General features: G+C 45.7%; 1 protein-coding gene across 9 annotated transcripts in view; it reads right to left on the reverse strand.

Annotated features, from left to right (window-relative positions):
* The window catches only part of MAPK10 (mitogen-activated protein kinase 10), a 413,215-nt gene that overhangs the window by 33,790 nt on the left and 357,045 nt on the right, over nucleotides 1-22,380 (reverse strand). For all 9 annotated transcript variants that reach the window (XM_084860214.1, XM_084860212.1, XM_084860211.1 and 6 more), the window contains 2 exons: nucleotides 18,356-18,538; nucleotides 2,384-2,508 (listed from right to left, as the gene is read on the reverse strand). In XM_084860214.1, coding sequence (XP_084716340.1) covers nucleotides 2,384-2,508; nucleotides 18,356-18,538 — 308 coding nt within the window. The remainder of the gene's footprint in view (nucleotides 1-2,383; nucleotides 2,509-18,355; nucleotides 18,539-22,380) is intronic.

The raw sequence follows: 22,380 nt of genomic DNA on the forward strand, positions 1-22,380 counted from the left end.
TCTATCAACTGTCACTTGGCAACAGCCATCAGGCTGAGGCAAGGAAGAGAAGGGAAGCAGGGACACTATCAGCTCTGCTGAGAGTCCTGCAGCTTTGGCTCCTCCTCTCCCCCAATTGCTTCTATTCCAGCTGGTTGTTATAAGAATTTTGCAACTAAAAACGAGTGCTTCAATTTGCTTTTGCCCTCTGCCATCCCAATCCGTTTTTCTTTTGTACCGTGTCTTTTAGATTGAAAGCTGACAGCAGTGACAGTCTAATTATGGATCTTTGTAAGCTATTCTGTGAGCCCTTTTCAGTGAAAGAGTGGAGTAAAATGCTTCCAATAAATAAATAATCCCATATGATTACTTCACAGCACTGAAATGGCTGAATGCTTCAGGACAACAGAATCCTATCAACATTCGAAACTGGCATAGAAGCCTACAGATGCAATCCATGGAGAACAGATTTGGATGCATTATTGCTAGGGATCCAACCAGTCCACCATCCTGTTTCCAATCATGGCTAGCAAAATAGTTCTGGGAGGCCTACATAGGGATGTAAGACAATTTCATTACTGCTTGCAGAACATGCAAGCATGCCCCGTTTGAACAAAAGCACAAGCAGGTGTCCACCAAAAATATTAGCAAATTGTCAAACATGTCCTCAAGTTCATCTCGTTCCTGTTTCCCAGTTTGATTTGCACAAATGTCCTAATTTGCGCAAATTTCCTCAGTAGATTGAATCAGCTCCGCATTAGACTACGGAGGAAATTTGAACAAATTTAGGGAGATTTGCACAAATCTCCCATTCGATTGCAGCTCGATTTATGCAATTTTCCCATTTATTTGTTTGTTTGTTTATTTATTCATTTGAAATATTTCTTGGCCACCTGTCAGGGCAGAAGCCCTCCCCAGGCAGCTTACAAAATAAAATTCATAAAAACTGTTAAAATAAAAAGCAATAAAAGCATAAGCACAATAAAATCACAATAAAAACAACAATAAAAGCCAACAATAAAACTGGCAACAACAATAATGGCAATAGAAGCAACAATGGCAGTCATATCAAGAGAAGACCAAGGTAAAATAATATATTTTCAAGGCCTTCTTAAAAGCCTGAAATGACAGACCATGGCAGACCTCTGAAGGCAACTTGTTCCAAAGGTGTGGGGCCACTGCAGAGAAGGCCCTCTCATGTGTGGTTATTTGTGCAGAGCAAGCAGGGAATCAGGCACTAGACAAGTGGTGAGATGATGTTTGAAGAATCCAGGTGATCCCGAACACCACTCGTTCCCCTATCCCTAACCCTAAGCCTACAAGGGCATGAAGGCAAAATACCCTAACAACCCATCACTGTATGTCCCCAGCCCTTTGTAGCAAGAGGTATATTTCCTCTGACCATGGAGGTTCCATCTAGCATCATGCCAAACAGCCATTGATAGACCTCCTTCCATTCCCTCTTCCTGACTGCCATCATTTGCCAACATTGGAGCACCGGTGCAATAAGTGGGTTAGAAGCGGGTTGGAGACTGGCTGGGTGCGCGTGGGTTAGGAGGGGGATTCTTCCCCAACTTGGATTAAAATGTGAGCTACAGAAGAAGTCAGGAGTTGTAATGGTTGCCTCATATTCCAAGCCCAGAACTACCAATCTCGGCAACCTCACTAATGTGGGATTGTCTACTGAGCCAGGGTGCGGGCAGCAGCACAAGGATGGAGAGGCAGATGGAAGGATATTCCTGATCCTTTTGCATAGCCAAACCCACCTAGGCTCTCCTGCTGCTTGTCCAGGAGTTTCGCAACCCCCTTGCACCTTTTCTGGACCCCTGCCACACGTTGGCCATCCGCATCTCCTAAAGGGTGTGTGTGGATGAACGGTGGTGGTTCAGAACATCAAGGGAGAATGTGGCATTGTTTGCACATTATCCAGTGGCTTGGGAAGCCTTGCAATACACTAGTTAAAAAAATCAACACGGAGTTCATAAAATGTTGGTTTTGACACCATAAAACAGGGGGTGTTGAACCTCAGGCCCATGGGCCAAATCTGGCTTGCCAGGAGTCCCAATCCAGTCCTGCAGGGGTTCCCAAGATGGCCTCACCCCCTTCCTCTGGCATCACCCCCTTTCCCCTACCACCAGTCATTGGGTGGTTTCCTGGCTTTTGAGCATTATTTTCCCCATTCTAAAAGGTTGAAATGCCTCTCCTAAGACTGCGTTAGTGGCAGTAAGAGCTTTCAGCTACAATATGCTGGGATTTTGGTATTTTGCCCCTGCCCCTTTTTGCCTTCGGCCCTGCCCACCATTGGAATGTGGCCCCCAAGAGCTTCTCTGAAACTAAATTTGGCCCTCTGGCTGAAAGAGGTTCCACACCCCTGCCCTAGCGTGAAAGACAATGTTTTACTTACCGCCTCCACTTCTGCCGGGTCATACCAGACATTAATGTACGGATGCTGTAAGGCTTCATCCACGGATATCCGTTTGGCTGGGTCAATCACTAGCATCTTTGACAAAAGGTCCCTGGCTTGGCTAGCTGGAGCAATGAAGCCAAAACAGAAAATGTGTCAGAACAGAAACGTTCACACAGGGAAGGGATGCATGGAGACACTTATCGTAATGCCAGCTTCAGAGTAGACACAGCCAGGCTCAGCCTTCCCCAACCTGGTGCCCTCCAGATGTTTTGGACTGCAACTCCCACCATCCCCAGAGAATGGCCATACTGGCTGGAAATTATGGGAGTTGCAGTCTGGAGGGCACCAGATTGAGGAAGCCTGAGCTTGAATATGGATAGTTGCTTCTGCAGCTTGACCTTCTTGTAGCTCCCTGTAGCGATTTTAAGTTGAAGCCTTTTGTTTTCAATTATAAAACTGTATTGGAATAGTATGTCTACCTTCCCGCTTTTTCAAACTCTCCAGGTATTGCTGTAGTATTGTTGATACTGACTGGCAGCAACTCTCCAGGGTTTCGGGCATGATTTTTTTCCCAGCCCTACTGCAACTGCTGGGAATTGCATGCAAAGCATATGCTCTACCGAGCCATGGCTCTTCCCAACATAAACACAACTTCCTCCACTGCAGTCATGGCATAGGACAGGTTCACATTTTAAGGAAGAGAGGCGTCTCCTCACATGAGGAGGCAACTGGGATGGGCATGCCCAAATGACATGGCATAGTGCATGAGGTGGACAAGCGCATACATGCCCGGGAATGTGCATGCACCTAATTCATGTGATTCTTCCTCCAAAACAGACAGGTGGATGGGTGCGTGTGGCCCTGATGCCCCATGATGTGTAGAACAACAATGCCCAATTGGCAGGCCTTGGACTGCATCTGGCTCCGAGCCCTTTTTATTTTGTTTTGTTTTGTTTTTATTGTTCGCTGTTCTCCTCTCCTTAACCCAGTCCTAAGCCTGTTTATCCAGAAGTAGGACTCGCTGAGTCTAATGGGGCTATGTCTTTAATAGGTGTAATTTGAATTACAGCCGAAGTTATACAGACTTCAGTGAGTCTTCAAGGAGACTCCTCTGAAGTAAATGGCTCATGGATTGCAGACTAAATTAGGGGAAGGGCCATAGTTCAGTGGTAAAGCACCTGCTTTGCATGCAGAAGATCTCCAGGTAGGGCTGGGGAAAAAAACCCTGCCTGAAACCCTGGAGAGCCACTGCCAGTCAGTGTCGACAACACTGGACTAGATAGACCCATGGTCTGAGTCAGTACAAGGCAGCTTCCTGTGTTCCTGTGTCTCTGCAGTGGTCTTTAATACCACAGGTTGCAAGGATAAGGCCTGTCAGACTCACTGAGGCTGACAAGGATGAGCAGATCTCTCAAGTCGGTTTCTGTGGACTTCCTTCCCCCACCCCCATTCTGTGCCAGTTCTGTGCAGATCTCTCTCTCTCCCTCTCTCTCTATAATGGAAAAAACCTGTATGTATATTTGTGAGCAATTTTCAAGTGAATGCATTCATGGACACATTCATGGATACATGCCTCCGTTGACTAAAGAGTCTCTGTGCACATTTTAGAAATGTCTGCCATTTTTTTTTGCACATTTTTCAAATGTGTGTGTGTTGGCAATCACACTTCTTTCTTTCTTTTGCAGAGTGTTTCACAAGCCCAGAAATGTACAGATTTCCAACTGTATATTGTTCCAGTTTCCATGTTCAGCCCTATGAGGTGCAAATCAGGAAAATTCATTTAAAAAAAACCTTGATGGAGTGAATTTCTCATTCATCCCTACTACTTAACACAGACAGTTGAATAAAGAACCAAAAACAATGGACAGCTATCTACGGTGGTACTGGACAAGTTTGACCAAAACAATTCTTGGTCAATAGTACCAAATGCTGCCTCAGAATGGACAAATGCCACAAAATAGTCATGCTTTTCATATCACACCACTTGTTGTTGTTGTTCAGTTAAACACCTCCCTAGGGTTTGCATCCTCCACACATGCCTTATTACTAGACAAGTGATGAATAAATCCAATCATATCTGAGTCAGAAACAGGAATACATAATTTAGAATCACCAAAATAATTTACAGGTCTCTGGGAAGCCAAATCAGAATGGATTGTATTATAAAATAGGGAGAAAATGCTGTTCCCATACTGGACTAGGGATGTACGAACTCCCAACATCCGGTCCACGGAGTCCACAGTGGGGACGTTCGGCCCCCTTGGGGTCCTGCAGATTTCCCCGGAGACTTACTGCATCTGTCAGATTTCATGGGGCCACTCTCCTCCATTCTAAACATTGTGCTAGGCTGACGGTTAATAGCTCTCATTTAGACCTCTAACCCATCAACAGCCAATATATCCAGTCCAGTATAGGGCTGGTGGAGAAATCCATTGTGGACTCAAACAAGTCTCAAGAATTCTCAAGAATCCAACCTGAGAAGTCCGCAGTGGAACAGTTCTACTAACCTCTGGGTCCGCTGGATTCCCTGCGGGGTGGTTCTCCTCCATTCTAAATGTCATGCTAGGCTAATGGTGGCCGCCATTAGCCAATCACAGGAAAATTATGGCTGCAAATTGCATAGTTTATGGCATTTGCAGCTGTAAAGCACTTCCTTCGATGTAAATTGCGGCCATTTCTATATAAAAGCTGCAAGTTTATTTATGTATTTATTACATTTCTATACCGCCCAATAGCCAAAGCTCTCTGGGTGGTTTACAAAGATTAAAAACATTAAAAGTACAGCATAAAAAAAGGTAAAGGTGTCCCCAACCAGTCATGTCCGACTCTAGGGTGTGGTGCTCATCTCTATTTCTAAGCCGAAGAGCCAGCGCTGTCCGAAGACGCTTCCGTGGTCATTTGGCCGGCATGACTGAACACCGAGGTGCACGGAACGCTGTTACCTTTCCTTCCGAGGCAGTACCTATTTATCTACTTGCAATTTCTTGCTTCCAAACTGCTAGATTGGCAGAAGCTGCCTGGGACTGAAGACGGGAGCTCACTCCGTCACGCAGCGCTCGGGTCTCGAACTGCTGTCCTGCTGACCTTCCGGTCTGCAATTCAGCGTCTTAACCACTAAGCCACCGCAGAGTTTAAAAGCCATTTACATGAAAAACACACGGACAGACAATATACAAATGCCATAAACTACGCAATTTATGGCCGTAATTTTCCCATGATTTCCCTAGCATGACATTCAGAATGGAGGAGAGCTACCCTGCAGGGAATCCAGCAGACCTGGAGGTGAGTAGAGCTATTCCGCTGCGGACTTCGTAGGTCGGATTCTTGAGAATTCTTGAGACTTCTTTGAGTCCGCAATGGATTTCTCCGCCATCCCTATACTGGACTAGATATGTTGGCTGTTAATGGGTTAGAGGTCTAAATGAGAGCCCCAGCTTACTAATTCTAAGTTTTTACTGCCCATTCCAGATAAAACTTCATATATGTTTTCAAAAAGCAATCTTGTTCATGGTTGTCTGCACAATCGTATGCAAGTCTACTCAGAAGCCAGTCCTATTGAGTTCAATGGCACTTATTCCCAAGTGAGTATGTCTAGGACTGCAGCCTAAAAGTATATGATTGATATTCTTCAGTAAGAAGTATAACTGCAGATGGTTTGTTTAAGTCATCTGGAAAACTGATATTTTCCCTTGGTAGCACACACTCAAGAAGTGCTATTATTGCTGCCCTTGGTGGAACCCTCAGTTCAAATTTAAAGTAGCACTGATCACATGCTGAAAAATGATTACTGGAGCAGGGGATAGCAGCTCACCATTTTAAAAAGAACCTGTCGTATAAACTCAAAAGAAAGCAATATGACCAGACACATCTCCAGCCCATCACAATAGTCTAACTCCTGTCAGTTCAGAGTGAGTAGAAATCATAGTCCAATTAAAGTACCTATGAGATTTGAGGAGGATTCTAAAATGGACTCTGTGAGCGGGTGGTCACTAGAGCTTTAGGGCAAAAACTGAGAATTCTACAGAACTGTCAGAAGAAGAAGATGGAACTCAAGTCCTATTCAGGCATTAATTTCCTTCAGGAGATTAGCGTTGCCTGAGGGTGAGCAGGGGTGAGTGTGTTAGCTTTACCCCTTCTATGGAAAATCAGGGTTCTACGTTGTGCAAGGATCCTTTGCAAGCAGATGAGGCCAGTGGAGGCGGGTGGCTCCAATTTCAGTGGGGCAGTGAATCCATTCTGGGTTTCACTCAGAACCAGCCAGAACTCTAAAGGAGCTATTCAAGGTCCTGAACCCCACCCCCAAGGGGGGTGAACCGATAGGTTGAGCACCTTGGATAGCTCCTCTAGAGTTCTGGCTGGTCCTGACTGAAACCCAGAGTGGATACACAGACCCACTGAAATTGGAGCCACCAGCATCCACTGGACCAGGCTCCCAGTGGCAGACAATCACTCTCCAATCCATGGAGGGGTGGGCAGAACTAGCATGCTCATCCCCACTCGCTCTCACATGGATATTTAAATGCTTGCACAGGGCTATAATCTATAACAAATGTTCTAGAATTCCAGCCACTCCATTTCACTTCCCCTCCTTCCCCAGCTTCCCATTCCCCACCCCCACCCCTGGTAACATTCTGTGGCCAAGGAGCATGCTTAATCCTCATTGGGTTGTGGGAAGTATGGGGGGGGGGTCTGGACTATTAAAATCCTTCCCCCCCCCAAAAAAAAAGAATTTTTGTACTTCTGCAAATCTTGGGAATCTTCCAAGCCTGCTGATACATCCCTGTTGTGTGTGGATGGTGCTGTTTTGGCTACATAAGCATCGGCACTCATACCCCAAACACTGGAAATAGAAGGAATTATGCTTTCTCTGTAGAAAGCAATGTAAGTAATGTTACCCCTCCCATTCCATTCCATTCAAGTTACGCATTGCTTCTGACATAGCAATTCCTGCAATTTTATTATGACCATCTTTAGACTGTCTGGGGCAGGCATGGGCAGCTTGTGGCTATCCAGATATTTTGGTGTACAACTCCCATCATCCCTCATTATTGGCTATGTCAGGTAGGGTTGATGGAAGTTGTCGGCCAAAACATCTGGAGAGCCACAAGTTGCCTACCCCTGGTCTAGGGGGAGCCAAAATACTGTCATCCAATTTGATCCTTGTTTTGGTGACAAGAACTGGCAACAACCTGGAAAGGGGCCTTCTCTGTCATGGGACTGACTTTGTGGAATGCCCTTCTGCTTGGTATGCAGCATACAGCATCTGCAGCATATCTTAGGTGCCAGTTAAAAACCTATCTTTTCACCTAGGTCTTCCCTGACAATCCCTGACTGATTATGCTGCCCGGTTTGTTGATAGCTAGTTCTCTGATTGTAGATGTCTTAATTGAGAATGGTGTGTGTGTGTGTGTGTGTGTGTGTGTGTTTCAAGGGAGGTGTTGGTTTTAGATGTTTTTAACTGAGATGTTCTGTATTTCTGTTTTTAAATATTTTAACTGTGCCCATTTCATATTTTAAGTTTTTATGTTGCAAATTGGTTCAAGATATCTCTTTAGGCATAGTGGCTAGAGTGTTGGACTGGGAGCCAGGAGATCTGGGTTCAAGTCCCCACTCGGCCATGGAAGCTCACTGGGTGACTTTGGGCCAGTCACAGACTCTCAGCCCAACCTACCTTACAGGGTTGTTGTGAGGCTAAAATGGAGAGTAGAAGGATTATGTATGCCACCTTGGGTTCCTCAAAGAGGAAAAAAGGTGGGATATAAATGTAATAAATAAAAATAAATAAATAAATAGTCAAGTGGTCTCTATATCGATTATATAAATAAATAACTGCATCACGGTTCCCATTACAGGGGGAGGGTGCATAATATCTGCACCAGAAATTAAACCTGTTGGATTACTGGGGCATCACTAGCCCAAATCTGTTCTCACTGCAGTGGAGTAACTTCTTCCCAGTTTCAAACAAACCCCCCATGGAATGGGAAGCAAATTCAGTCATGGAGATGGCCTTTACTGTTCATATCCCCTGGGAATGAGCTTGAGAGAGTAGCAAGTGAAACATGGAACCTAGCCAACACCGGCCAACCTGTGAGCTATTCTGACAGAAGGAGCTTGATTAATTCCCCTGATGAAAGCTCATTTGGATGACTGACATGGAGAATGAACGCAGCCTTATTCTGGTTCAAAATCAAGTCTTCCGGATCTGTCAGTCAAAGCATTCATACAAACACAGCATAAGTGAGGAAAACAGTCCTTCTGTTTTCTTTACTATCAACAAATTGTACCACCAAATAATAATAATAATAATTATTATTATTATTAAAGCCATCTATATGCTAAGTGCTTCATGCCTAGCAGTTTTCTTCTTCTTCATTACTGTCACATATAATTCCCTATTTGAAATCCAAAATCCTCCACTCATTCATCATTCACAGCATGTTTTTAAAGGATCAACCAAACAATATGAACACTGGTGGCAAAAAATATTCTGACTGATTGCTTTGTCTTCCAAGAACAATAGAGCATTTATGGTCATGCACATTTATTCTAGATTAATCCAGAACAATGATCATCTTCGGGTTCCATATTACACAAGTCTAATGCAGGTTAAAAATGCCACATGGAAGCATTTATTGAAAGGCAGAGAAGCCACACATTTTCTTCCCTTTATGCACCTGAAGCAGGTATTTATCCTAATCTCATTGATGCAATATAAGAGCTAATTGAAATATGATGGCCCAGATCAGATTGCATGATTCCTGCTGGTTTCCCCCAGCTGTGGTCCTCAAAGCTACTCCCCATACTGTCCCAGAGGGTCCCCCAATCCTCAGGACTGGCTTTTCAGGGGCCACAATTAGGGATGCTGGAGAAATCTGCAATGGAACCAAAGGAATTCAGATTTTCATGAATCCAGCCCATGGATTCTGCAGTGGACCACCTTTTCCCCTGTTGGGATGATTCCGCAGACTTGCGAACCAGTTTTCTAACTTTCCCAAATTTTGCGCAAATGTCAGCATAGAAAAATATGCAAAATTAAAAACCTGGCCAAAAAAACATACTTCCCCCATAAACTAAAGCGTGAAAATGGACATTTGGGGGGGAATTTGTGCATTTTTGCACATGTGAATTTGTGCAAATTCAGATACAAAAAAATCCGATTCCGTTGATGGGTGGATGATGGAATGAAAGATGCCTGACAATCCACAATATACAGACAGAACAGATTTTACACAATCTGTACATCCATAGGCACAATATGAAGGAGAAGGCAGGATGGCCTCTTTTCACAAGCAGAACTGAGCCCACATTTCTCTAGATCCTGCTCTATGTTTTCTACAGATTCATCAGCCAACTCTGGGTTCACACAGGCATCAACAAGAGAGACCATTTGCCACCACACAAAGCCAACACTTGCTCATTTCTGTGCCAGGACTCAGCCATGGAACACTTGAAGGATGCCTCTGAGCATGTTGAGAGTGCATTTAACTCATTTCACAGGGACCACAGCCAATGTGTCCCTTCCTCCCAGCCCTCCTTTTGGGATTAGGCAGAAAGACCTCTCAAGGAATAGCACACCTTTCATGCAAAACTGACCCCCACCCTCCTCTTTGCATAGATCAAGGGTAGGCAACCTGGTCAGACACCTTTCTTGGTACCCACCAAGGTTCCCTACCCCCCCCTTTTTTTAATTACAAAGTTTCTTACTGGCAGCTGGGATCACTTCAAAGCGACGTGAGAGCCTCCGGGTGCTGCCGTCTCCCGAAGGCCTCTAGGCTGCACATGGAGCTCAGAGACCTTCTTAGGAAATTGAGGTGGCAGGTGGCTGCAGGCCACTGCTATCGTCTATGCAGTGTGCCCATTTTGTGGTGGTGCCCAGGACAGTTTCTCCAGTTGCCAGATGTGGCCATGTGCCAAAAAAGGTTGCCTACTCGTGGCATAGATTGACCACTGAAATTACAGGATAGGGCTCAAGCGAAAATGAATGACAAGGAATGGCCATGGGAAAGCATCGCTTCCTTCTGAAAGGCCAAAGAAATGCACTGGATTTCTGAATGGCTATTTGGAAATTGAATGAGATTCCTATGGCCATTTCAAAGTAACCAATTCTTTTCAAAGGCTGTTCTCTGTCATTTGTTTGAAGTATGACCCTTGAAGATAACATCACAATGAAATCTCTATGGCTTTACTTGGGGACTCCATGGCATCTTGCATGTTTGTTTTGTTTTGTTCTGTTCTGTTTTGTTTTCAGATGTCAGGGGTTGGAGGAGATGGGAAAACAAAGAAATAAACTGGAGATATCATTCATGAAATAAACTGGAGATGGGCAATCTTTTTGTCCCCAGGGGCTGCGTGCAGCAATGGGAGATGGTCAGAGTGATAGGCAATGGATGGGTGATGGGCAAGGTTCACACATCGCATGCACATGCACACACCATTCCCCACAGTCATACAGATTCACTTACTCACACACTCATACACACATCGTCATACACTCTTCCCTCCCCATCTCAGCACACAGGGATGGAGAGGTTTAACACACACACCCAGCACCTGGGCAAGAGGAATAGGACAGTTTAAATGGAAAGGTTGGACCTCCTTGGAGTGACGCTCCCCGCATACTTTCTTCCTCATTCTCATGCTCTCAACAGTCTACCAAAGGGTCTGAGGAAGATAGCATGTGTGGAGAACCATCCCTGCACTCCATCTTCCCCATTTAAATAGCATTCCCAACTAGGGATGTTGGAGAAATCTGCAACAGATTCAAATGAGTTTGGATTTCTATGAATCTGATTGGCAGATTCCACAATGGAACAGCTTTTTCCAAGTCACATGGATTCTGCAGACCTACAGATCAGTTTTTTTTACTGGGGGGGGGGAGGATTTGTGCTAATTTGCACTAGCACTAATATGCATTAGTGCATTAGTGAAGATGTGTATTACTGCTAATGTGCACTTGTGCAGATGTGCAAATGTGCCAAACTACACTACGTAATGTGCATTAGTGCTAATTTGTATTAACTAATACAGATCAGCACATTTGGGTAAGTACACATTAGCACTACTGAAAATTGGTGCAAGTAGAATTAAATTCTGGTTTAAAAGATTCAGTTCCATCAATGAGCGGATGATGGAATGAAAGATGCCTGGCAAGCTGCAAAACACAGATGGAATGGATTTAACAAAATCTGTACATCCCTACTCCCAACTGCCCACCAAAGTGCTATTTGGTGGGCTATCATGAGTGTGACTGTGCTGGAGAAGATGGGAGGTTGGGATGACTCTCCTTGCATACTGTCTCACCAACAAAACTTCAGGAGGAGGGAGAATTTGAGGAGGGGTGGTGGGCATTTGGGCACCCATTGTGGGCCACACAGAAGGCCTCCAATGGGCCACGTGCAGCCTGCAAGCTACAACTTTCCCATAAGTGACCTGAAACAAAATGAAACTGCGCGAGTAATTTTGGTTTAGCCCTAGAATTTGAACTGAATTGCATCAAAGGGACTATCCCACCCACAGAGACATGTGAATCCCTGTTTAGACCACCATGGCATGGGATGGCTCATATTATTACATACACACAGAGCACACATTAAATTTGTCAGAATAGTTTTGCTTTTATTAGTTATCTTTATTGTTATTATAATCACCTTTTTACCTGTGAGCAACAGAAAGAGCAAGTCACTTTGTAAAGTATTGCACTTCAAACAGCTGATGGGTTGGGCAAATATGAGTTCTGTCTAGGAAGAAATGAGCATAAGGAACTTCACAGGCATAAAGGAGTTCTGTAAATAGCTTCTATGGGTGACAGCCAAATGTCAAAATATCACCTTCTGCTTCAGAAGGAGGCAGTGCTGGTTTTCAGGATGTCAAGCACATTCTTTAACCGTAAAGAGTTTGGGGCCATGTTGTCAAGAGAGACGGGGTATTTAGGAACTAGATCAGCACAGAAAATCAGAATTTGGAAAAAGCCATATTTGCATGCATACAAAAATATGTTTACAGCCTTCATCCAGGGACTGAAAGAACCTCTTAATTATAATTCTCTCTGCATCTGCTTTAAATCTCTTGTAAATCCATTATTCTGTTCCATCATTGGCATGGTGTGGTGTGTGTGTGGGGAATTATAGAAAGAGCTCAATGCTTTTGAAGCCATTTGACCAGACCTTCAATCACCTCCCAGAGTGCAGACAAACAGCCTTGCTGTATGATGGGAAAAGGCATTCTGGGTAATGACATGCAAATTATAGCAGATTAAAAAAGCATTATGCATCGCCACTGCAAGCAACCTTGGGAATCCATGTGCGCAAAACTGATACAAACTTCAAGTCTGTAAAAGGTTCAAGAACTGTCATCGGAACCCTATTCTATAAAAGAATACATCCATCCATCATTGCTTTCACGGGAAGCATGCCATCCTGTTGCAGACAATCATGGGTCCCATTCATGTTGAAAATCATCTCACTGCTTGTCATTGCAGACAAATGCAACATCTCATTTAGCACCACCATAATCAAGGCAGCATTTTATTTGGTTGCCTGTTTCACAGCTTGGCTGCTAATGCTGAACGTGGCACTACGTGCTTCTTTATGCAATTTTGACCAGCAGCCCCTACAATTTAATCATTCCTAGCAAAGTTTCATTGACCTAGCTGAACATAAGTATTTTTGTTTTTTTAAAAAAAGAAAATCTAGTCCCTTCGCCATGTGCCACATTGTGCACAGACAGCCCTCCCAAGAGCTCAGCTCTCTCAGTGCAGGAAGACTGCTGACCGGTGAAGTCAGTGGCAGTGGTCTCTTCTATGCGGAAAGGGAAGGCACAGTAGGGATACACAAGGATTTTATTCAGTCCGCATTTCAAAGAAAACTAACCTGATCCTCACCTCCCTGACGAATGTGTGAATTGGAGTGCAGTTATCATTTGGATTTCGCATTTCTCCAAATCCCGTGATGCAGCTCGGCTCAACCAAACATACCAAAATGCATATACAAATGCATATTTTAGGATAAAATACATTTAGGAATCCTAGGAGGGGCTGTGGCTCAGTGGTAGAGCACATGCTTTGCATGCAGAAGGTCCCAGGTTCGATCCCTGGCATCTCCAGGTAGGGCTGGAAAAACTCCTGCCTGAAACCCTGGAGAGCCGCTGCCAGTCAGTGGACCAATTCGCATGATATGACAGCCCATCATGAGTTAATTTACCTGCAAGGAGCTGTGGAGCATGCCAGCCACCTTCATGACATTGCAGACCCCAAATGGGAGTTGCCATGGCATGTCATAGTGTCCAAACCTGGGCAGTGGCGGTTATTTGAGGGTTAAACAACCCTTGCATAACCCTAAAACAGACCATGGGCTATGTGAGGGTTGTTTAACCTTCAAATAATCTCTGCTGCCTGGGTTCGGATGACAGGACTACCATATTCTTAATGGAGGATGGCACACACCGCAGCACCCAAAGGGTTAATTAACCCATGGAGGGCTGTGGTGTCATCTGAGACAGGTCACTCTTGACAATACTGGGCAAGATGGACTAATGGTTTGACTCAGTATAAGGCAAGTTCCTATGTACTTTGGGAGAAAATATGCTTGGATATGTGTATTTTATGGGAAAATATGTTCAAAATATTTAAACCCCTGTGAGTGTGTGTGTGTGTGTGTGTGTGTGTTTAAATTGCAGATTAATATGGAAACAGAACAGAATGGACTTAAGAGGAACACATGCAAAACTGACATGGATCAGAATCAGATTGATCCATCCAGCACTAGTTAAGAGGAGAGTTGTCCCTATAGTTCTTTCCTGGGTATTCGCTAGGGATGTCAGAGAATTCTGTGACGGATCTTGGTGAGGCCGAAGGCCAGTGCATTCGGCCGCCCGAAATCCATTGCATAACGAAGCCCCCGCCCCCCCAACCCACGAAAGGCACACGGGACGAAGTCCCCGCTGCCCCCAACGCACAAAAGGCGCACGAAATGGAGCACTTACCTGCTCCTGTCCGCGCTGCTTTGCTAATGGCGGCCGTCCTGCGGCCGCCATTCGCTTCCTCTTCATAGCCGTGATAGGCTGTGTAAATACTTACGTAGCCTATCATGGCTAATGCAGGGACACCATTTGCGTCCCTGCAGAGGCCGTGATAGGCTACGTAAGTATTTACGTAGCCTATCATGGCAAGGGGGGGGGGAACCAGCGTACGCAAATGGCGGCGGCTACTAGGGATGTCAGAGAATTCCGCCACGGATCTCGGTGAGGCTGAATGCCAGCACATTCGGCCCCCCGAACTCCGTGGCGGAATGGCCTGCCACCCCCCCGACCCCCCCGCAGATCCCCCCGGGATGAGATTTACCTGGGGCGGATCTTCCGGGTGGCGGCGGCTGCGGCGGCTGGTCTTCCGACCGGCTGCCGCCGCCATTTCCAGGCTTGTAAAAAAAAAAAAAAAAGACATGATAGGCTACGTAAATCTTTACGTAGCCTATCATGGTTGGGTGGGTTTAATAAAAAAAAAAACGTGTACGCAAATGGCGGCGGCTACAGCTGCCGCCATTTGCGTTCCTTATTTTTGCCATCTTAATCTACGTAAATATTTACGTAGACTATGATGGCAAAAATAAAGGGGAACGCAAATGGCGGCGGCCATAGCCGCCGCCATTCGCGTATGCGGTTTGTTTTTTTGTTTGTTTTTTACCCAGACCCCTCCGCAGCCGGAAATCCGGCTGCGGACGGCTCTGGCCTGGCTGGCTGCTCCACAGAGCTGCCGCGGAGAACAGCCGGCCGCGGAGGATTCCAGGGGGGAGGAACGGAGCACCTCCCCCCCCCGGCGAGGATTCCAGGGGGAGGGACGGAACACCTCCCCCCCAACCATCAACATAATCCGTGAAAGGTAAGTGACTTTCATACATCCCTAGCGGCTACCGCCATTTGCATATGCTGGGTTTTTTTCCCCCTGCCGTGATAGGCTACGTAAATATTTACATAGCCTATCACAGCTAAATACAGGGACACAAATGGTGGCGGCTACAACAGCCACCATTTGCTTCCCTGCAGGGCTGCTCAGTGGTCGGATGTCTGGCTGCGGGCGGCCGGATGTCTGGCTGCAGGCAGCTGGAGCCAGCCGGCAGCTCCACAGCTTGGCCGCGGAGCGGAGCCAGCCGGGCAGGATTCCAGGGGGGAGGACCGGATCGCCTCCCCCCCGTCGAGGATTCCAGGGGGAGGGACGGAGCGCCTCCCCCCCCAGTGGAAACAGAATGGAATGGAAGGTAAGTGTTCCGTCCATCCCTAGTATTCACTGAGGTTGAGTCAGAAGTTAGTGAGCAAACTTTTTCACCTTGAAGGGAAGGGGAAGGCAAGATTTCACAGTTCACAACCACCCCGCACCTCCCTGGCAGTTACACTCTCTGATGCTACTGGGCAGCATTTCTGCCCCATTGTTTTGACCCCCAAATCATCAGAGTTCACTCTAGTTTCATATCATGCCCAGTAGGCAGTGGTTCAGCTAGGTAATTTTAGACCCTTAGGCCACCATTAGACAGCCATGTGCATTACTTCCATTGTGAAGCACACTACTAACCCCCCCCCGCCCTCCCACTGTCATTCCATGCTTTAAAACTGCATCTACATTCCTGATACATTAGAACAAAACTTTTTGCCAACCCTGATTTAAAAAAAAAAACCCACACTCACACTCAGATCATGTGCAGTTTTGCATTTTTAACTTACTTAAATCATGCCACCAACATGACTACATGAATAGAAGGGAGACTGCTAATGCTAGGGATGTCAGAGAAATCTGTCAGGGGGTGTGTGAAGCTCACCAACCTTCCATCGTATCACACACACACACGGACTTCAGTCCATATTCCACAGACTGGCCAACTTGATCTGCATTGAATCAGGCGAGTTTGCGGATTTTCTGTATCCTTTTTATTTGCACAAATTTTGGCCACCATTTCCACAAATTACGCAAATCACGGCCACAATTTGTGCAAATTACATGAATTCTGGCCAAAATTTGCACAAGTCTCCAGGCAAATAAAAAGAAATGCAAGAAAAGTTCTTGGATTTGGGGGAAAACCCATGGCTCAGCCCACAAATGTGAGCTGAGTCGGGTGGGCCAGGGAAGTCAGTTGAGCCCCCAAAGGGCCAGATTTCAAAGTGATAGACATCTCCAGCTACTGTACCTGCTGCTCTCTGTGTGGTCGTGCGGGGGTCCCTTGGGTTGTGTGGCCCTGGACTTTGTCCCCAGAGTTCAGCCTTAGCTGCACCACTCCCTGTAGGCAATGACATTGGACTACGCACAATGATGTCTGAAGCCAAATGTCGGGTTGTATCTAATGGATTGCATCCAATGTTAGTCTAACAAGTCCCATTCATTTCAATGGCTAAAATCCATCATACATCCTATAAGTACTAAGAGAAAACCCATTGAAAAGAATGGAATTTCAATTAGTTGCTTAAGTTCCATTCATTTCAGTGAATCTATTCTAAGTAGTCGGGAGTTATTTTGGATTTTACCCAGTGGGTCATTTCTAAGTAAAATTCATTGGATACAACCCTAAGTGAGGGCAAAGTGTCTGGTGTCTGTTGTTCTATGAATGTTTGCTGCCTTATTATTGTATCAGGGTGGGGAGGTGTTGTTTGTTTTGTTTTGTTTAATTATATGAATTTTAATGTTATAAGATGCCTTGGGAGGTCTTCTGCCCTGAAAGGTGGCTTAGAAATATTTTAAATTAAATGAATGAATGAATGAATGAATGAAGCTTCCTGCCACACTTTGGTGACTTGTGAGTAGAAAGAAAGAAAGAAAGAAAGAAAGAAAGAAAGAAAGAAAGAAAGAAAGAAAGAAAGAAGCACCAAGTGGATCCAATTTTGCTGCACACAAGACCACCAGTAATGTGGTGAACTTTGCCAGGTTCTCTACACTGCCCCCTCCCCTTCATAGTCTGTGAACAGGACTTCAACTCAGCCCTAATATTTTCTTCAAACCACCCAAGACGCTCCATGTTATCTCAGCAAGGGGCTACCCAGGGGTCAATTTTGTGCCAATAGTATTTCCGAACCAGGTATCAAACAGTCATCATAATAATGACCGGGTGGCGGACTGGGGTGGGTGACTGTCCCACTGAATATGGTTGCCATCAGCCCAGGAAAAAATGGCCCGTCTGCTCCTGTGCCTTTCATGGAGATTTAAAATCCAGAAGTCAGCACGTGTAGCTTTTCATAGCATGGAGCTAAACATTATCCCAATTTGCTGCAGATCGAAGTGTGGTGAGTGGCTTCAGGGGCCAGTTGAAAAGTTGACAACTCTGCTTCTAAAACATGGAAGATGGACCACACCCTTCCAGCATGCCACTGCAACTGTGACATTTTTTTTAATAGCATGGGGGGGGCTGGACACCCCCCAAATCCCAGCTTATCATGACTGATTAATTCTATGCAAAAAAGCATCACTGCATAGCGTTTTCATTTATAATCTTTAAAATGCCGATGAATCTGTTTTGAGCTACTGGCATGCATGAATAAATATGGTTAATGCAGGACAGAAAATGGAAGACAGCCTTTTCCCAGTAACCTTCCCCGCACAACACAAATTTAGCGAGAGTGCTCCGACATTTCCCAGTCCATAGCAATCTTCCCCACCGGGTGCCCTCTTGATGTTTAGACTACAACTCTCAGCGTTCCTGACCATTGGCCATGCTGGCTGGGACTGACAAGAGTTGATGCCCAAGAAATCTGGAGCAGGGCACCAGGCTGGGGAAGTCTCGTCTAATGGTACATGCTGCAGGTCTTACATCGTGTTAAGCAAAACAGGTCTAGGTCTGATCAGTGCCTGGATGGCCGACTGTCTGGATGACCCTATACATACTGCCTTGAGAGTTCCATGAAGGAAGAAGGGTGGGATATAAATATAAGAAATACATTTCCAATGCAAGGCACACCTGATCTCATTGCACTCATTCATGCATGGCCCTTTGCTCTTACCTTTGAGTTTGTTGTGTTCTGAATCGGCTGGAAAGAGAGAGTCTGGGAAGAGTTTGGGGAAAGTGAGGCCAGCATACTTGGGTCGGTTTTCCACGTAGTTCCGCACTGTGGGCTGAAGTTTCTTCATGAATTCCGGGCAGGGGGTTCCCAGCTGTTCAATTACTTTATTCCACTGGTCAATATCTTGAGTAGCAACAGTTAAGGAAAGAAGAGGTGCGGAATCCCCAAACAACTCCTCCCCACAGCCCTTATTAACCATTCCAAGGTGTTTTGTAATGTCCTCCCAGTCTGAAGTGATTGTCATGTTTGGCAGTTAGAGAAGAAGACCAACAGGATTTGATTCAGGAAAAGGTTAAAGTCTGTGGTTCACTTTGGGAGTGATTCTACATGAAAGCAAAAGCATCCACAGCCCAAATAGGCCCTATGGCTTTAATAAGAGCTTGATTTAGCTCCACTGATTTGGATAGGAGTACGGTCCAATTCATACGCTAACTGTGCTGTTTGGTGGCCACCCCCCACCCCAACTGGACTCCCATTCCTGCCATATTACTAACTTACAGGTGCTTTGATCACATGAGTATTTCAAGCATGTGGAGTACTTCTCATGCCAGTATCAGCAGCCCTGCTGGAGGGAGAACACTGGTACCAACAGACTGGACTACCCATGTGAGGAAAGCATCTGCATTTTACTGAGATGGGGAGGCACCCAGCAATGGGACAGTGGTGTTGCAGCAGGAACCTCATCACAAGGCTAACTTATACATTTTCTGAAGTGAGTCATAGTATCATAGTACCATATTGGTAGTTGGATATCATAGCGGGGGACCCACATTCTCAAAACCTATTATTTCAACAAGGTACTCCTGCTTTCTGCTACATACAGAGAACCCAACAAAGACACTGGGCAACAAGTCAGAAAAGTGTCTGTACTGCTTGGCCTAATCACCAGAACTGTAACTTTGTACCAAACGAAGTCCAGAGGGATAAAAATAGCATGACCTCTTCGCAAAACTTCTCCGCAGAAGTAATTTTACCTTTCCTTTTGCTCCTCATTATCATGAGACTTCTTGTATTATTCAGAAGTGCACATTCTTGTAGGAAGTAAGATGCTGCCTAATGGAAGAAGCTTCCACAGAATTGGCCCCCATGGGTGCAAACACAAGTCATTTGTACACATGAATGCATGTACACGTATTGCCTCTGTTAATTATATGTAACAGCTATTGTTGAAGGAAGGGAAATCTCATTCATTAGTTCCACAGTATACAAGCTAAACCAAAATGTCTCTGCTTCATATTGTTCATGCAATAGTGTGTGTGTGTGTGTGCGCGCGCGCGCGAGCAGACACACGCGCTTCCCTAGGAAAGAAAATAAACAGCTATGATTGCTTTTCAATGAAAGATAATCCCAAGCACTCCCATGCTGAACTATCAATGGCTAGTAGTGATGCTGGCTATATACTACCTCCAGGATCAGAGGCCCCATGACTTTTGAGTATTTGCTGCTGGAGAACAGCAGCAGAAGAGGACTATTGCTGAAAGAGAGCATGCTCCTTTAAAATAGGAGGCCTCGGTCAGTATGGGGGCAGGGTCAGCCTAAAGGAAGCCAAACCCATATTTAAGGCTCATTCATGCTCTGTTCCTTGTTGGAGCAATATACAGGCAGAAATGTCTGGCTTGCAGATTCAGCATCACTTGAAGCTCTCTGGAATGTTGCTCTCTTTCCTGTCTTTCTGGAAAACCTGGCTCCTGCTTGGTCAGTATCCTCTGAACATGACTTGCCTGAAGTCCTGACTGGCCCCACTTTACTGTTCATGACCATGTGTTTTCAAGCATGAGATCTAGAGGTCAGATTCATCCATTTCATCCCAACTCCAAGATTTGACATCCAGTGACCAGAAAGTAGAAGATTGGGAACCCAAAGAATGGCAACTGTAGTGACTGACCCCAAGAACAACAACAAAAATATGAAGGCATTGACCAAAATCTCCCACAAAGCCAAAAGTGATTTCCCAGCAAGAGGTGATTTTCCAGGGAAGGGTGCCAGAAAAACTGGGATGGAGGTGAGGAGAAATACCCAAGGATTGACCAGACATCAGTAGAATATACTGAGGTGGATCAGCAGTGGTGAAGCCAGAGCCAGACCTTGGGGTGTGATTCCAGGGCCCCGGAGTTCCAAGGGTCTCCAAATGATGCCCTGAACTTGCAGCAGTGGCTTCTCCACCCTCTCCTTGCTCCCAACCTGACCCCAGCTACAGGCCCATTTGGCTGGCTGCAAAAGGAATCGCTGTGGCAGCCAGGCGAGCCTGCACAGCACTGCACCATTTAAAATAGCGCTCTTTCTTTCTTTCTTTCTTTCTTTCTTTCTCTCTCTCTCTCTCTCTATATATATATATATATATATATATATGTGTGTGTGTGTGTGTGTGTGTGTGTTTTGAGTAGCAGCAATCTGAACCAATCAGATGCTGACTTCAAGGGGACCTGACCAATGCAGGCACAGGCATAACACAATGACTGCCCCATTTGCTGCTTCTGTATCCTTATTGGCCGTGCCCCCCCAAACGCATCATAGGATTGGTTTATATCACTGCTACTCAAAATGTACATTTAAAAAACGTTATTTCAAAGTTCCTTTTCACGTGGTTACTTTGCCCCTGCATTTTCTTTTGCCAACACGGAGCTAGCTGGGATAGAAGGAGCAGCAGCAGCAGCAGCCACCACAGTTGCCGCCGCCACCACCAAATAAACTTTACAGAGGAAGTTGGGGGGTGGCCAGTTGGTGGGGGAGGGGGGTGGCGGGTGGCAGCAGCAGGGGCAAGGGGACCCAGGAAGCAGCATTCCCTGGCCATCCTTAAATCTAGCTGTGCCCCTGTGGATGGGATCGAGAAAAGCTGGGTGGCAATGGAGGAACAGGTAAAGCCCTACTGGGGTAGTTCCACAGAGTCCTTGCTAGCAGTGTACATCTCAAGAAAGTACAAGAAGAGGAAAGTGATCCAGGACCCTGGCCAGGCATTGTCGAGCACCTGCCAAGGCCCACACACCAGCCCACGGCTGATCCCCACAGCTTCCTGAACCTGATGTTCCTCCTCCTTGAAGTTGCTGCCTGTTCACCTACCGTCTCCAAGTGACAAGAGCAGGGAGAAAGAGCAGCAGCCTCTACGTGCCGTGCCGTTCCGTGACCTCTCCTTGTGGGCAGTGGCGCGGACTGGGCCAGAAGGAAATTGGCAGGGAGGTGGACAGAGCCCATTGAGGGCTTCTTGCCTAAGAGGCCCCCAAAATCTGGAACTGACACTGTGCAGCTCTTTGGGGTACCGGAAGAACCATGTTGGAAGGCGCAGAGATGAGCGCTGGGTTTGCTTCTCATTCATGCGATTCATGCCAAAAGAATAACTTATTAGTACCAGGGGAAATTAGGTCAAGCTACAGCAGCTGGCTTAGCTTCTGTCAGTTTCCAGTTAGGACTCCTCCTCTACATGGGTGGCCAGGTGAACTATTTCACAGAGGACAGTCCTCTATTGGAAGGTCTGTCAAAGGACTGTTCTCTGTTTGAAGGATAGTCCTGTTTAAAGACAAAGAACAATAAGAACCTGGGAGAGCATGGCCCTTGAAGTTCCCCATTAACAGTAAGCACCTGGACATCAAGCTGAGAAGACAGACAGGTCAGCCAGTTACAGTCTTCTCCACTACGGTGAGATGTATTGTATTTCTATTTGAATTATAGTAATCATTTCTAAATTTGCCTCTAAATTAGCATGTGCCATTTTTGTGCACCATGTGTCCTTTTTTGTCCTCCTTTTTTGGCAATGCATTTCTCTCTCTTTTTGCAATGTGTAACTGGCCACCTTACCACCTGGTCTTCTTCCTAATACAGAGGCATCCACCCTCTACAGAATTTATAGTGCCTCTAAATTCTGATTATTATCACAACAATGAGAGTTGGAGAAGAAGACAATACGGTCAGATGCCTGATTTCAACCATATAAAATGTACTTAAAACGTTAATCAGGCAACTTTTAGTTTAGC

The sequence above is a fragment of the Heloderma suspectum genome, chromosome 5, assembly GCF_057233095.1.
Source record: "Heloderma suspectum isolate Gila_16-S chromosome 5, 16-S_ref, whole genome shotgun sequence".
NCBI lineage: Eukaryota > Metazoa > Chordata > Lepidosauria > Squamata > Helodermatidae > Heloderma > Heloderma suspectum.